This window comes from Prionailurus bengalensis, chromosome E4 (genome assembly GCF_016509475.1).
Source record: "Prionailurus bengalensis isolate Pbe53 chromosome E4, Fcat_Pben_1.1_paternal_pri, whole genome shotgun sequence".
In the NCBI taxonomy this organism is placed as follows: Eukaryota; Metazoa; Chordata; class Mammalia; order Carnivora; family Felidae; genus Prionailurus; species Prionailurus bengalensis.
The window spans coordinates 55,528,245-55,544,850 of NC_057360.1; the positions used below are offsets into that span (position 1 = coordinate 55,528,245).

The 16,606-nt window shown below is 45.1% G+C and overlaps 1 protein-coding gene across 4 annotated transcripts in view; it reads left to right on the plus strand.

Annotated features, from left to right (window-relative positions):
- The first annotated feature begins 6,538 nt into the window (after positions 1-6,538).
- The window catches only part of TGFB2 (transforming growth factor beta 2), an 84,485-nt gene continuing 74,417 nt past the window's right edge, over positions 6,539-16,606 (plus strand). For 2 of the 4 annotated variants that reach the window (XM_043568189.1, XM_043568188.1), the window contains exon 1: positions 6,540-8,279. In XM_043568189.1, coding sequence (XP_043424124.1) covers positions 7,934-8,279 — 346 coding nt within the window. In that variant the 5' untranslated portion in view covers positions 6,540-7,933. Of the gene's footprint in view, positions 8,280-16,606 lie in introns of all 4 variants that reach the window. The other 2 variants (XM_043568191.1, XM_043568190.1) reach the window with 2 other exon arrangements.

Genomic DNA, 16,606 nt, shown 5'->3' on the forward strand with positions numbered 1-16,606 from the left:
ACAATATATGGCCCAGATGCTTCTGTTCATTCCTTAATGACACTCGATGATTCATAAAAATGTAAGTGCTGACATTTTTGCTATTACGAATTTAGATATTTAAATTATGTTTTAGGAATGAAGACTAGGCTTTAGCTTAGAATGATACCGACTGGGAGATAACTAGAATTAAAGAAGTTCCATTGTTACTGACCTGGGATCTTTTCTAAAAGTGTATGTTCTCAAAATGTCAAATTGTAGCTTTCATTTTTTTGTGCGGTAGTTTTCGTTAGGTAGTGTTTCTCCTCTGGAAATGAAACAACAAATCAGTGGGAAATATTCTTGAGGAGAAACCGTTGATTGTTTTTATTAAAAGGTGTTACAGCAAAATAACTGTATGATTGTTTAATAAGCTGTGATGAAAATACTCAGAAAATTGAGCATGTTGGTTTTCTCCCAATAGTAAATTGTGAGAAATATCACTGCTCTCCTCTAGGTGGCATGATTTAAGCTATCATTGAATTAACTGATTGATAGAATTTTTTTTCCCCTACAACCAGATGAGTGGCTAGTTTCTGAACAATGGATACAACTGTGGCATTGGTTAGATTTAATTTTTACAACTCATCAAATAACTAGGTTGACTTTGTAATTGTCTGTTGTTTAATAACCTTAATTAACCTTAACAGATGATGATTTCTGAAAGAAGCAAAACCCAAAACCTTATCTGTACTGACCAGGCAACCAAAATCCTGTTTGTGTATTATGAAGTCTGTTTTTGGGTCATAACACACACCCATTTTCTAAATGTATGTCTTTCGTTTACAGTAAATAGCCTGCCATTGACAGAAACTGTAAGGATACTGCCTTTGTACTTAAAGGAGCATGTAGGCATAACTGAAATAATCTAAGGAGGAAGAAATTGTGGGAATTTCCATCGCAAAAATTTTCAAGTTAACAGGAAACAACACTTCTAATTAAGTGAAATTCTGGTTTTGTGAAGCTGTTAGTGTTTATTAAAACATGGGAGATCAACATGTAAAAAAGTATTAGGTGACCCATAAGCACCAGATAGCAAACAGAAACATTCTGTTCTTTTTTCCATACACTAAAATGAGAGGACAGAATTCATTTTTACTTTTCGAATTCGTTTATCGATTGTTATTTTTCCAAAATTTAAAAACCAATTTTTGAACAGGATACATGAAATGCTCATTAATCCCAATTATTAATATCTTCTTCCTTTCCATTGGGAGACTGGCTTTCATGGAGCTCAAAAGAATCTTGACCAAGCACCTCTTACGGGCTTCAGTTTGGGGTGGTGCATGCGTATATAAATGTTAACGCTGTACAAGGAAGCATTTTCAAATTTAAGCTCTGATAGTGATCATTGGAATCTGAAGCATCGATAAAAACCAAGAGGCTTGGAAATGTGCAAAATATATCACTACAGCACCCAAGAACGGGTGAATGTCTAACTGATATTACAGATTCAGATTTTAAAGTGGCTTCGTTTCAAAATAGGGTAACTTTCTGGGACAATCCTCATTTACCCTTTTTATCTTAATGTACTTATGAACAGCATCCTCTTTACTCTTGAAAGTGCTCAGGCTTGTGTGATGAATTGTATGGTCACCCCAGTTGTAGGAGCTTTCTTTTCTGAGACTTACACATCAGGGAAAGTTTGTAGTCTTGAGTCTCCGGTTTTACAGATTATTGCCACTCATATAATGTTGCTTTCTAAAGTATTTATTGACTATACTTGTATTCTGTTTTTTAAAATAATTATTCACTAGTTTTCCCTTCTAACATAAAAAGCTACACCCAGGTTTTCTTTTTATGTGCAATTACTATGCTCTGTTGACTTTTGTGTCGTTTTCATTTTTTAGTTGCAGGATAATCGGGGCAACGGGAAGACAAGGTTGTCTGAGACAGGTTGGTAACTTCACTAATGAAAACGCACACGTTCAGAATTTCACACAGTGATACCCACTGAGATGATGACAAATTCATTTAGAAGATGAAAATCTTCTATATCTTGGAAAATAAAAATTCTACTTTACATTGTGATGCTCATGTTTTCTAAGTATGAGAACTTAATCGTGTCTTTATCATTTGCCTTTTCTTTTTCCCTACTCCTCTTTCATTTTTATTTGTGCCTTGTTGAAATACTTCTCTCTCTGCCTTTCTCCCCAGCAACCTACTCCTCCTGGCTTCTTGCTTTGGGAAGTGTGTCTGGACTGCTGGGTGGTGGGTGAGGAAAGTCATAGACGCTCTGTAAGCTTCAGTAGCAAACGCTGCCCTGAGGAAAATCCCACGGCTAGCTTCTTTGTAACAACACTAGCATTTTATTAAGCAGGTGTCCATTTTATACTCTGTGCCAACTGTCCTCGTATGTCCATTTCTTTCTATCAGTCCCTAAATGCTATTTTAGTGGATGAACTTCACCAGAGGCAAACCAGATTTTAGTAGACCCTGGGGCTGACAAAGCCCAGGCCACTGAGAGACTGCCTCCGAAAGAAAGACTTCCTCCTGCTGAAACTCTCACAGAGCAGAAATGGAGTGATATGCAGAGATAGGAGTGTCCAAAAGCCAACACAGTAATCCATCAACTAATCATAATTCCAGAGGGTAAGACGAATGTTCCCACAGAGTATCATTAAAGGGTGTTTATCTCTGCTGTGCTGTTTTTGTCTTGTTCCTATCTCGTGAGTTTATCCCTTTATCTCTCACCACCTCTGATCTTCTCTTTAAGCCTTTCTCCCTGCCCGCTGTTCCCTCCTTTCTCTTTATCACTTTGTCTTAGATTAACCTGTAGCTACAAAATGGAGATAATAATTGGGGAGATCACTAACCTTTCCGCTTCATTAGTCCAGAGCAGAAATTTGTTTACTTCTAGAAATGCAAACAGAACAGGACACGACCAGTGTTTCTGAACTGCATCAAATATAAAATTAGAAGAACTAAAAAAGGCTTAATATTTTCACATTCAAGGATTATTTGCATTTAGCAGGTATCACTAGAGGAAAATGTAATCAATTACAGTAGTTCTATAGATTTCTTTTTTCTACCTCCTGAGTTTTAATAGTTGAAACCCTCGTGGGAAGTTTTCAAAGTTGTTGCAAATAAAGTTCTTCTTTCATTAGAGTCAGGAAGGACCTATGACATCATAAACTCTTGCCTAGGATCCAGAGGGTAAAACCCTGGACAGAGATGAGTAGTTGTGATATCAAACATTTGTTTAGCATCTTGTCGGAGTTCTGCAGGCCTTTAGTGAATGGACCCATTAATGAGCAGAGAAGGGCTAGTGCTCGAAAGAGCTGCACCCTTTCCCCTCTGATCTGGGGAACAAAGAAGTCCATTTTAGGGTGGTAAATAATAAGAGACCTTAGTCTTGAATTTCAACCTAACTGGACTTCAGTCATTTAGAGTTCTATTCACCCAAAGTATATTTTCTTGTCCTTTCTTCTTAGATTTAATGGGAGCAAAAAACCATAATGTTTAAAACAACTGAATGGGAATGTACCTCCCCAAACTCCTCAGAGGCATAACCATGAGGCAAAGTCTTATTAGCATCTACCCTGGCTTTTTCATTCTATTTATATCTGAGAAAGAGGAGAGGCCACATGTGTTTTGTTACACGTTCGCTGAAAAAATGAAGAAGTGACAGGATATGAAAATGGTGGGTCATTTAATGAGCACATATTAAGTGCCAGGTTTGTTGGAACCGTTTTGTGTACCTTGTGTATTTTAATCCTCAGTAGTCTTGTGGGTACCATGCATTATCCCCATTTCACAGACAAAGAAACTGACACTGTATCTGAGTAACTTGGCCAGGATCACAGAAACAAAAAGTGGCAGAAACTTGAACTCATGAAAACTTGACTCTGGAGCCTGCCTGTTTATGTAGGTTAAATACCATTTTGAGGTAATCAGGATGATCTATCTGGGTTAAACACCCTTTTACTGTGAAGACTGTCTAAAGTGCCTACCACATAATAAGATCTCAATAAATTTAGTGAATGTTTACTTCTTGAATATAGAGATGAAAAGGTTCCAAAAGAGTTATTTAATAGAAGAAAGGATCCACTTGTGGTATTCAGGGAGGCATCTCTTACAGGGTTAACCTGTTACATCTTCAAAGGGTTTCTACCTGACAGGTAGAAAGGGACTCGTCTCCTGTATCAGGTGGCTCAAGTGGCCTCAAGTGGCTCTACTTGTCCATTCCACATTTCACCAACCCCTCCTCTGTCCTACCTTCCTGGGCTTTGGGGAAATTAAAAGTAGTTTATTATGAATAAGCAAGAGGTCCAAGGCGTTGTTAAGTTAGCAATAAGTGCTCAACAAACCAAGTATTATGGGCATAAGTGTGTCTGTTTTTGTTGGGAAGGGCTGTCAGAAGTACTTATGGCTTCCGTTGTTTTCCTAGAAGTAATGCAGGTGGACTTTTGCTAACCTAACCCACTCTAATCTGAGTTTACTCAACCTCTGGTGAGTTTGTGTCTACACCAAGGGGGTAGTCTCCCTGATTTGCGGGGAGGCTGACCCTATGTCCTCAGTGGAGTATCGTGAAGGAGGTAACCGGCCATACTCCAAGGCAACATCTGTAGTCCCGAGGTCCTGTTTGCAAGCCTTGCTCTACTTTCTAGAATTGCCTGAGGTATACAAATATTCACCTTTCCCCCTTCGTGTACAGGCAGACTGCAGTTCTCAAACTGAACTCAAGGGGAGAGCAACTTGAAACTGCGAGCCCCACAGCATCTCCTCTGGGTGGCACTTTGCCTCGGCTATTAGAATGGCAGTTCATTGTCCAAGTCTTTTCGAGCTGCTTGGATTTGAAACTGGCCTCAAGGAAAGGAAACTGCTAATGCTGATTTATACATAATTTTCAGAAGTGGATTGGAACAGTCTCTTGATTTCAGAGTTTTCCGATGTGCCCTCATAGGTAAATAATTTCATGTTCAGAAGAGTTCAGAATATGCTAGATAAAAGAGCAGAACAGTTTTGGGTTTTTTTCCTGCAAGATTCTCAGAGCTTTTAACACGATGATGGGGATTGTGAATCTGCAAGAAGCAACGGGGACCCACGTATCTCCCAAACTTACTTCACTGTGGAATGCACGTTTGTCAGACATAGCCGTGTGCCCAGGGCATCTTAGAAGTCCATGGTGGGTAAGGACATAGACAATGGATCCCGACTCTAAAATCCATTTCTACACTTACTATGCTCTTGAACCAGGTACTTAGTCCCTCTGCACCTCAGTCCTCTCATTTGCAAAATAATGATAATTGTAATACTTTCTAGGGTTCTTGTAAAGATTAAAAGACCATATATATACCTCTACCTATCTGTCTCACATTACTAAGGGTAGTATATGTCCGCTATAATTATGACTATTTATTCAACCCTTTATTTACAAATGATACGGGCCCCATCCCCATGTAAACTGAAGTTAAAGTTCCTTGTGACCTTTCTATCATAAAAGAAACATCTGAACAAAGGATGTAGAGCTCAAAGCCTGTAGAGGCTTTGAGTTTGGGGGAAAACAAGAGAGTTTCCAGTTGAAATCATCTGCTAGGCAGTATGGCCACAGTCATGATAAAATGAAAATGCTGACTTTGAGTAACTGAATAAAATAAAATAAAAGACAAAGGGAAAAGTGAACAGTGGCAAGAATCATTCCTGGATTCATCTGAGACTAGAGTGAAACAGAAAATGTCAAGTTGTATGTAGTGCCCAACAGCAGACATCAAACACTTTATAATTCCAGCTTCCTGGATGTATGCTATGGAAAGAATGAAGGTGGTTACTCATGTCTAGCTGGGGAAGAAGGTGAAAAGAGAGCCATAGCAAAAAGTGGTGTGGGCAGCCAATTAAGATACCCATTCATTCATTTCAAGAATGAAACAAGTAAATGGATTTCATTCTCTAGATAAAAAAGATGAAGATCTGTTTTATGTTTTCAGCAATTCACTGTCAAATGGAGGACTAGACAGTAAACAGCAAACTGTAATAAGCTTCAGGATAAAGGTACTAGCAACAGTCTGGTGGAATCCCAGAAAATAATTCCACTAAAAAAGTAAGAGGTGAATCTTGGATTGGAAGCAGGTCTCAGGGTTGGGTGAATCCTGAATAAACTGATGCTCATTTGCAGAGACAGAGAGGGAGAGAGAGAGAGAGAGAGAGAGAGAGAGAGAGAGAGAGAGAGTGTGTGTGTGTGTGTGTGTGTGTACAATATAGGAGGAAAGACATTCTAGAGCAAGTGATTCGGTTTGGGAGGCTGTGAGTGAGCCATGCTGAGTAAAAACGGGAGGCTTGATAGCTTGTCCTTCAACAGACGCGTCCAAAATGACTATATAAAGTAAATACCATAAATCGCTGTTGTCAGGGCGCACACTCCACCTCCTCCCTCCCTTCCCCACAGCCGTCCTCATTTCCACACCCCCTCAACGGTTCAGGGAGAGCTCGTGGTCTAAGTAAACGAGAGGACTTCTGACTGTAATCCTAGCACGTCACTTTGTTGAAGGCAAACACGTGGTTCAGGGAGAACTTATAAATCTCTCCTCCCAGGCAAGATCGTGATGTTATCTGCTGGCAGCAGAAGGTCCGCTCCGAGGGGAGCTCCAGAAGCTCCCGACGAGAAAGAGAGAGAGAGAGGCAGGCAGACAGGAGAGAGAAGCAGAGACCGAGAGAGAGAGGCAGAGAAAGGAACAGAAGAGCAGGAGCGCAAGTGACGGAGACACGGGGACAGGGATGGGGAACATAGTATAACGGTCTAGGGAGCCATTCGGGAACAAAGTGAGGAGCTGCCCGGCTGCAGAAAGGAAAAGGACAGGGTCTCTTTCAGGGTGCCAAGTGCCCACCTACCCGCAGCGAGAAAGTCCGAGTGGGCGAGAACCCAGGAGAGGGTGGGGAAGGGTGAGAGTCCAAGGGACCCCTCTCGCAGCCCCCTTAAGGAATAACGCTCCCTAGTCAGCGCGTCCCCGGGGCTGCAGGCGACGGCGGCAGCTGGTCGTCGGTGGCCGGGTTGGCGTCCGGAGCGAGCGGAGGAGGAGAAGCAGGAGAAGGAGGGCGCTGGAGGCTGGACGCGTCTGCGAGCGGCGGCACGACGTGGAGTAGCCGGGCGGGTCGGCGCGCGCCGGCCGGGGTGTCGGCCACCGCGCGCAGCTCCGGGAGCAGGATCGTCGCCGCCTCCGCCGCCGCCGCGGCCCGCGCAGGACCCGACCGAGTCCGGAGCGCCGTGCGGAGCGCACCCGCCTCCCCGCGGCGCGCCGGGCTCGCCCCCAGCGCGCGCACACGCGCGCGCGCACACACACTCGCTCACACACTCACACACTCACACACGTGTGCGCTCTCCGCTCCGGAGCCGCGGCTGCTCCTGCTCTCAGCGCCGCAGTGGAAGGCAGGGCCGAACCGCTCCTTCTTTAAATACCTAAATTACCGCCCGGCCAGCCTCGGCGGCCCCCCGCACAGCGCTCCCGGCGCCCCTCCCGCCAGCTCGCCAGCTGCCAGCCCCGGGACCTTTTCATCTCTTCCCTTTTGGCCGGAGGAGCCGAGTTCAGATCCGCCACTCCGCACCCGAAACTGACACACTGAACTCCGTTTCCTCCTCTTAAATTTATTCCTGCCTAATAGCCACTCGTCTCTTCCCCCCCCCCTCCCCAACTCGTCGCTCCAAGAAAACTTTTTCTTACTCCCCAAAGTTAGGGTTCTCCCTGCCCACCGTGTGTTAATGTTTCCACTTTTGGAACGACCTGCATCTTCTTTTTAAAGGAATTCAAGCAAGATACCTTTTTCCATTGGACGTTGACTCTCGATTGTTTGCAAAAGTTTCGCATTAAAAAAAAAAAAATCTACCTGATCTGTACTTGAGAGTTGTCGGTTTCTTTTTTTTTTCCTTAGTTTTTTTTTTTACCTTTTTTTTTTTTTAACTTTTTCCACCTTTAAAAAAAAAATGCACTACTGTGTGCTGAGCGCTTTTCTGCTCCTGCATCTGGTCACGGCCGCGCTCAGCCTGTCTACCTGCAGCACGCTCGATATGGACCAGTTCATGCGCAAGAGGATCGAGGCGATCCGCGGGCAGATCCTGAGCAAGCTGAAGCTCACCAGCCCCCCAGAAGACTATCCCGAGCCCGAGGAAGTCCCCCCGGAGGTGATTTCCATCTACAACAGCACCCGGGACTTGCTCCAGGAGAAGGCGAGCCGGAGGGCGGCCGCCTGCGAGCGCGAGAGGAGCGACGAGGAGTACTACGCCAAGGAGGTTTACAAAATAGACATGCCGCCCTTCTTCCCCTCGGAAAGTAAGTACTGTTTTTCGCTTCCATTCCCCGAGGCTTAGCGCTGCCCGAGGCTCTCGGGGCCGCCACGACTCCAGGGATCGCCCTTCCCGCTCCGGGTCCCCGTCTGCGCTCCCCCCCCCCCCCCCCCGTCCTCCGTCCCACCCACCTCCTCGCCAGTCGGGTGCCTGAGAACGTTAGGCTTGCAGTCGGCGACTTTCGACTTAATTTTCTCCATTTCTCCCTTCCCCCAACGCCTCGGTCCCGTACGAGGCGCGATTCTGTCCTTCTGGCCCCCGAAAGTCTCTTCTCGGCCACCAGCCAGGAGTCAGCCCCCCCTCCTCTGTCAAACGAGAGGCGCTCCCTAGGGCAGGGTCAAGCTGCGGCGTCCCGGTGGGCTCGTTTTCTTGGCTTGGCGCGGAGCCCGCCGGGCCGGCGCACCAAGGGTTAAAAAAAAAAGTGGCTCAGAGCTAGCCTCTCTGGAAGGCGCCCCTTTCCGGGCCGACCTATCAGCGGGTTCCCCAAGCCTTCCCTATTGTCTCTAACGCCCCGAAAAATGTCAGCATCGTCGACACAAAACCCGGTTTGGAGACCCCTCGAACACTAACTCGACACCCTCGACTCTCGCATCTGTTGCCACAGCTGGGTGTTTACAGTCCCCGCAGAGCGAGCCCTCGTCACCACGTCCCCTTTTGAGTTCACCTGGAGTGGTGGAAGGGACAACGTCGCTTCTGACGGGGCTTAAAAGCGTTTTACTTGGCGTTATTTTCCAGAATCCACTCAGACCTGTCTTAAGATCGCTGCTGGAGCAGATCGGTTTCCTCACGGGGTTTACCGTTTATCTTTCCTACTCCTAGAGCCTCGGCTCCCGGCCCTTGCACAGGCTTCCTTGCAGTAACTTTGGTGCATTCCTAAATCTCACGTAGGGTAGAAGACAGCCGATTTTTTTCTTTTTTTAAACTGGCTTCTCGGAGGGCAGCTGGCATATAGTAGCAGAGGGAGTAGTAAAGTGATTTATCGTGCAGTTCCTTTGGGGGGGGGGCGGGGAGAGGACAGTTAGCTGAGAATGGTATCCAAGTTCTTAAAGAAAAAAAAAAAAAGAAAGAGAAAAAGAAAAGAGAAAAAAAAAAAGCATCATCCTCCAGTGATACCTGAGAGGGTTAAATACCAGGAAGAAGAAGAAGAAAAAAAGCTTCTACATTTGCTATTCCAAATCCCCAGTCATAAACTTTTCATTGGTTGCCCATTTCTCTCCTCCCCTTTCCATGCCCTATATACTTGCTGGCCGCCTTCACAAAGTCTCTGTGTCTTGCCTAAATAGATAATATGGCCATCTTAGTACTTTTGTCCTAGAGGCTCTAATTGCAGGGTGGTACTTCTTCTTAATATTTCTTTTTAGTCTGACAAGTCCCAGTCCTGCGACTTTTCCCATGGCTTGTACTTGCGGGTCTCAGAACGTCAGCCCGTGTATCTAACCCCAGTCTTCCTGGCCACCTTTCTTTGGCTGCACCTTCTCGACTTCTTGTTCAAGAGCAGAGCAGATGCGGGGGATCCTGGCCAGCGGGATGGTTTTAGTGCCGTCATGAGGGCCATCCTCAACGGCGGTGATAAATGCAGACACCCCGCTTACTCCCCTCGGGAAGTAAAGCGTTTCTACCTGGGGTGGAGCCAAGGAGATATTAGGAAAGAAAGTTGACTGTAATTGGCCCACAGTGCTTGAGACCAAACAGAAAGTCGAGTGAGTCCGTGTGCTTTCTCAAGCACGTGTATCCGTTCTACGGGTATTTGGGCTGGTAGGTAGGGAGGTTATACAGAATCTGCACCGTATTTACCTGCGAAAGTTCAGATGAATTGCCAGCACTTTTATAACAGACAGGAGGTCTGATCTCTGCTCCTCATTAAGACAGGTGTGGAGAGAGCAAGTTACCTAAGAGGGTGTTGATTCCTTGCCCTTTCTGGTGCATCTCGCTCCAAATTGCTGAGATGATCCAGCCCAGAATAATGATCATCAGCAAATTGGAAAAATCCTCAGATTGTTGGGATTGCAGAGGATGTCACTGAAGATCAGCCTGTGGATTCTCTTCTCTATCCTACCTCCGGCCACCAAATAGATTAAAAGCTCTGATAAGTCCGGTATAAAAAATATATGCAGATCCTATCAGTTTTCATACAAAGAATGCAGCCTCCTATGGAAGTTTAGGAGCAGAAAACCATATTAAGAGCAGATTCGATACTACTGTGCAAGGGCTGTGGATAATTTTATAGAAAGTAGGTTAACTGATTTTCCAGCACTTTCTAGTTATACTGGAATATAGTGAAGCCTTCCAAAAAAAAGGGAGAAAAGAAGAAATCACTCCACCATATTTTTAAAGAGCAAATTGAAAGTACAGCATTGGCTTATATACCAGCTTTCCCTCTTTAGGACTTTCCACCCAGCTTTTAACTCGGGCGTCACTGAAGTAACCGTGGGGAGGAGTGTGCCTGTCATTTCTTGCAGTGAATCCGGCAAGGGTCAGAAGCCCCAGAGATGAAGGCATGGGAAAGATCACTGGTTCACTTTTTACCACCAACTTATTAGTGTTCAGGGAGTGACTTCAGCTCAAATATTACAAATATGCTCTAATTATACTCAATGAGCTATATATCATTACAGATTGCTGATAGCCCTTTGTGGGACATTTTATACAGTTCAGACTAAATATTTTTAGCAATGTGGAGATTTAAAAGTAAAAATATAAGAGATATTGTATATGCCCTCAGGCATATTTTGTTTTAAATATTATCCTTGGCCCAGCATACTGTATAAATATAGTAAATATGAATAGAACTGGCCAGGTGCCAATCTCCTAGGATGAATTTTAGTCAAGAAGGTATTTACGGGATATAAATAATACTGTGTCAACATTTAAAGAAGGGGTCTGATTAGGTTTGAATTTATTCATATTGATCTTTTCACATGCTGTTGGTTTAAGGCTCAAAGTGGAGTTATGCTAAGGTTTACCGATAGTTTACCCAGTGGGAATTAGTAGCCGTCTAGTCCTTTTGACAATGCACTTGATGTTCAAGGCACATTGATTTGCAAGACACTGCACACAGCTTTAGAAATCTTGAGAGTGATTCCGTCAACTAGGGTAAGAATCCAAATGATTGACAATTGGAATCGGTAGAGGCTTGGACAATCAAGGGAAGAAAGAGAAAGTTTCACTTTCTATCTTTCCTCTTACTTTTTTCATCATCACAGATCGGGCAGTGTTGGGATCCTAACAGGTGGTGATTCCGCCCTCCCCCTCCCTTCCCGGGAACCTGTGGCAATGTCTGGAAACAGTTTCGGTTGCCATGACTTGGTAGGGAAGGGGTGCTACTGGCATTGACTGGGTAGAGGCCGGGTTCTGTTGCTGACCCCCCTAAAATGTACAGGACAGATTCCCCCCCTCCACTCCCACCACCACGTACATCAGACACTCGTCCAGCCCCAAATGTCAACAATGTGCATGTTGAGAAGCCCTAGTAAGCCTGGTATTGATTTTGGCTTATTCAGTTCTTCTAGGAGTGCCATTTTAAAAGTAATATCCTAACCATAAAATAACTGAGTGTCCAAAAGGACATTAACCTGAGAGCATTGAATAGAAAGATAATCGGAAAGTTATCTTAATTAAGTGCGAGTATGTACTGGACCAGTTTGGTGTGATATGTACATTCTTATTATGCTCTTCGAGCACCTAAATTGAAGACATCAAAACTCCCCATTCATTTAGCCTAAATAATGATGTTGCCCCACCCATCAGTGACTTCGGGCAGCAGCAATATGATGTTAGAACAGAGCAAGAAGAAGTGAGGAGCTGTCTTGGATTTTCCTTGCAAGGAAAATCAGCAGTTCATGTTAATGAAGAGTAGACCCTCCACCCTAGGCACCGGAAGAAAGTAAATAATTGTGTTGGTTCATTCTATCCAATTGAGTTAGATAAACTGAAAGCTACAGCCCGAGACATCACCATGAGGTTTCCTTTGTAATTGTGGCACATGAGAGTTAAGCATTCAATAGCAAACAACCTCCTTTTCTATTTCCCCTGTAATTTTCCAAGTGAAATCATGGAATGTAGAATGAATACCAATAGCACTATGGTTTTGGTGACTTCGACTTAAGATTCTATTCATGGGCATGTCTTTCTGTATACAGATTGCTGGACTCTTGGCCAGCTGCCCAATGAAGGCAAATGTTAGCAATTGCTGGAACAGAGTAGTATTTTTGCTTTCTATTCAGGGGTTTTATTTTTTAAGATTCTGTGTGTCCAGAGGTATGAGAAAGAAAGAGAGCAAGATCAAAGACAAGCGGATTTGACCCCTTGACTTCTACCATGATTGAGTTATTAACACACAATGGACCAGACTTTAATTTCTGCATTTTCAATTGTATCATTGCTTGTCCTAACTCTAGTGCCTGACTGTGGTTCCATTGAACTTAGGTCACATTCTTTCAGGATTTCCTCTCCTTTCCTCCTTTTGCTTTTCAAAGACTGGGAGAAAGATGCTGTTTATAACCGAAGGAGTTGGGCCGCTTTTGTTGCCAGGTGAGACCAAGCTCCCTGCAAGCTTCTCCTGAGGCGTCCCCATCCCGTGGAGGCTGGGCTTTGCGAAGCTAGAGGGGCAGGTGGGGACCTCTTGACCTGGCAGAGGGACCTGGAGCCCTCTGTGTCTCCACAGCGACCCCTGGGGTCTACTCACGGAGCTGCACTTTCTAAATTCTGACTTTTCCCTGGCGAGAAGACGCTGATGTAACCTAGTCCGAGCATCTTTCATATAAAGATATGAAAGAATGACAGATCATTTTTCCTAGAGGAAACTGAGACGCGAAAAAAAAAAAAAGGGCTAATGACTCACTGCTGATCCCACATCAAATCTGGGTTAGCACCGAGGAGGTCACTGACTGTTAGGCCTTCGCCCAGAGATTACAACACACTTCGGGCTGCATTTTTAGAAGGTTAGGGAGACGGAGTGGAGGAGCCGGGCCCTGGGCGGGCGTGCTGGCGACCACCGGGTGGCTCTCGGTCCGACCCCGCCCCCCGCCCCCTGCCGCCGCTCCCACCCCCCTCCCTGCTTTCTGCTGTAAGGTGAGCAGCCTCAGGGCAGAGAGGCTGCGAGAAGGAGTTCTGAAAACAGCCCTTTCAGCTGTCTTGATGTAGCATTTCCGGTCCTGACGGATCCTGGAGAGAGGATCTGGATTTGCCAGATGTGCTCGCTCTACGCAGGCAGCCTTTCTCCTGCAGGGTGTATTCCACTTTGCAGATTCGGAACAGCTTGATGAAATGTGCTTTTGGCCCAGATAAACAAATGTTTCCATTGTCATTTTGAAACCATATGGTGCGCTTTTGTTTTTTAATATTCTTTAAACAAAGATGTTTTAAACCTAGGAATTCAGCGTTCTCCAGGTATTTTAAATTAAATAGCTCGCTAAAGATTCTTGGATGGGTTTGCCTAGACTCAAAGCCGGCCTCTTCACTTGTTTAGGAGAAATTCGCATCCTGCTGCAACCACCGCGGGGTGGGTAGTCATTTGTTTCTTTCCTAACGTCGGAAATCCGGAAGTGGGTGTTGAACTGCACTGCCTTGTGACCACCTTGCGCCCTGGGGCCGGCTTGGTGGCCTAGGCTCTGCACAAAACTGCCCTTTGACCTCTTCCCCACAGTCTCTGCATTACCTTCTTCTTCAGCTATTCTGGAATATCTGCGTGCATGGCCGTTACCTTCAGTTTACCAGGCCTCGCTTTCTTCCCTTCTAAAGATGGAGAATATACCTGCGTCCTAGGGTTGTCGGGTGGAGGATGGCCTGCGGAAAGAAGCGCCTAGCTCTGCGTGCAGCACGTAGTAGGTCTTCTTTGCAGCTATTGGTTCATTGAATCTCAAACATCATTGATTTTCAGAAGCGCCATTATTTTGTGTGGCACCAGGAAAGCAATATCACTGACCATTAATTCTACCGTGCCGCTAATTGTAAGACACATTAAAAAGAGGGATTTTAGAGATATTAAAATGGGATTAAAAGCGAGGCCCCGGGAACTACTCCCGCCAGCCTGGAATATCACTGGTACCTTCACTTCATTCTTGTCTTTGTATTACTTCCACTCAATGAATCCATTTCCCTTGCTTACTTGGATCGGGCTTTAGGTGACCTTTGTTGCATAAGAGACTGGGGAACAAAGGTGGGAAGGGCTGGTAATCCACCGGGTCTAGTGCTGTCTGTCTTCGTATAGGAAGCCCTTGAGAATTTAGGCTTCTTAGGTAAGATTTCAGATTTCTTACATAAAATCCAAGACCTCTCAGGGTCTGGCCCCTCCTTGCTCAGCCTCAGGTCTTGCTAAATCCCTGCATGAAAACTACACTCTGGCCACAGCAGCCTGTTTGCCTTTACCCAAATGGGCCATTTATTTTTGTGCCTCCGGGTCTTTGTCTGTGCTGTGTCTTCTGCTTGGAGATCTATCTTTTAACACCTTTCAACAGCCTTTGAGCTTTAGGCAGATGTCAAAGCCTTTGATTTGTGAATTAGTTCATCCTGTGCAGCCTCACAAGACGGATAACTCATCTCTACAGCAAGCGGCCTCTTCTCTTTTGCCGTCGGGAAAATCTAGCCAAATTCCAGCTGGCTTCTTCACCGGTTTGTAAATTGCCTCAGAACGGGAGCTGACTCTCACAGAAACTAGTGCATCGTATTTGCTCAATACCTGCCTCGTAAACGAATGAGCACTTCCCTTTAGAGAATAGGATCGACCTACCAGACGAAGGATTTATGGTTCCCAAGCATCAGGACCAGGAGATGTAGAGATGAAATCGACTCCCCTTCGTTATCAGGGAGAATGTGCCCCATGGATCCTATCGCTGTGGGAACGGCGGCACTGGGCTTCTCGTACCCATACATTTCCTGTTTCCGGTTTTACAGATAATAAAGAGCATCATGGTGAGAATGATAATGATGGCAGCCAACCTTCGCTGGGCGCTGACGATGTGTCGAGCACAGTCTTAAATATTTTACATGCAAGTCCTCATTGGATCCTCACCAGTAACCCTATAAAGTCCGTACTAGTATTTTCCCTGGGACATATGAGGACCTGGACGTAACTATTTCTATCAGGGATGTGACTTATTAAAGTAAGGCTCCTAGATAATCGAGACCCTAAAATAAGAGACCAGGAAATGGAGAGCCTGACTTTCCTGGCCCTCTTGCAAAACGATGTAGCACATCCGCGGAAGAGTGGTATCTCTCCTCTCCTACCATGAATTATGTTGTTAAGCTCTGAATTCCTTCCCTACAGAAGGCAATACACCTCTGAGGCCATGGTCTTTTTCCCATGGTCCTCTTCCCTGCCTTTAACACATTCAACTTTTATCTTTATATTTGGTTGATGCAAAAATGCTGATTTATCAAGTCCCTGGTTTTGGCCTGGAGCTGCAGCCGTTTCTTCACCAACGTTTTGATAGGTTTGATGGAAGGAGGATTCATCCTGTCTCTTTCAGAGAATTAGTGTTTTGGGGAAGGCAGGTTGGTGTGGTAGTGAGCACGGGGATAGCGTCAAACACAAGGCCGATGGCAGTTGTTAGAACGTGGTCTTGTTTTAGTTAGCTAGTTAGCAGCTTCGCTGGTTCGTCGCCTGTTGTCCAAACTGCCTGAGGGACGTTTAACTTGCTTCCTGCTGAATTCCGATCTTGACTGTGCCATTCGCGGCTTTGTGGCCCCTTATTTAACCTGACCTCAGTTTCTTCTCTTCTAAAGATAAAGAAAGAGACACCGGGGTGACTCAGGCAGTTAAACGTCCAACCCTTGGCTCAGGTCATGATCTTGCAGTTTGTGGGTTCGAGCCCCGCATTCAGCTCTGTGCTGACAGCACGGAACCTGCTTGGGATTCTCTCTCTCTCTCTCTCTCTCTCTCTCTCTCTCTCTCCTCTGCCCCTCTCCCTCTTCTCTCTCTCTCTCAAAATAAATAAATAAACTAAAAAAAAAAGTAAAGATGAAGACAATACCACCCATTCCCTAGCGTCAGAAAGGACTGATGAAGACGTGGGTAAAAAAGTACTGAGTGTAGCTGTTTCTGTCACCTACTAGGCTTGCTTTGCATTGAATCTCAAGGGCATCTTGTGGCGCAAGTTCAGCACGTTAATTTCCAGTTTTGATTTTTTTTTTTTTTTTGACATCTCAAGATGTTACCAACCGTTTCAAGGGGTATATACGTGTTTAGGGAAAACATGTCTCAAGTATTGTAACCGATCTCTCTGACTATGCATATGGCTCACATAGCATTCACCCCTTTATCTTTCTCGGCCAAAAAGTTGGAAATGCAGGGACGCAGGGAGCGGATGTGGTTCC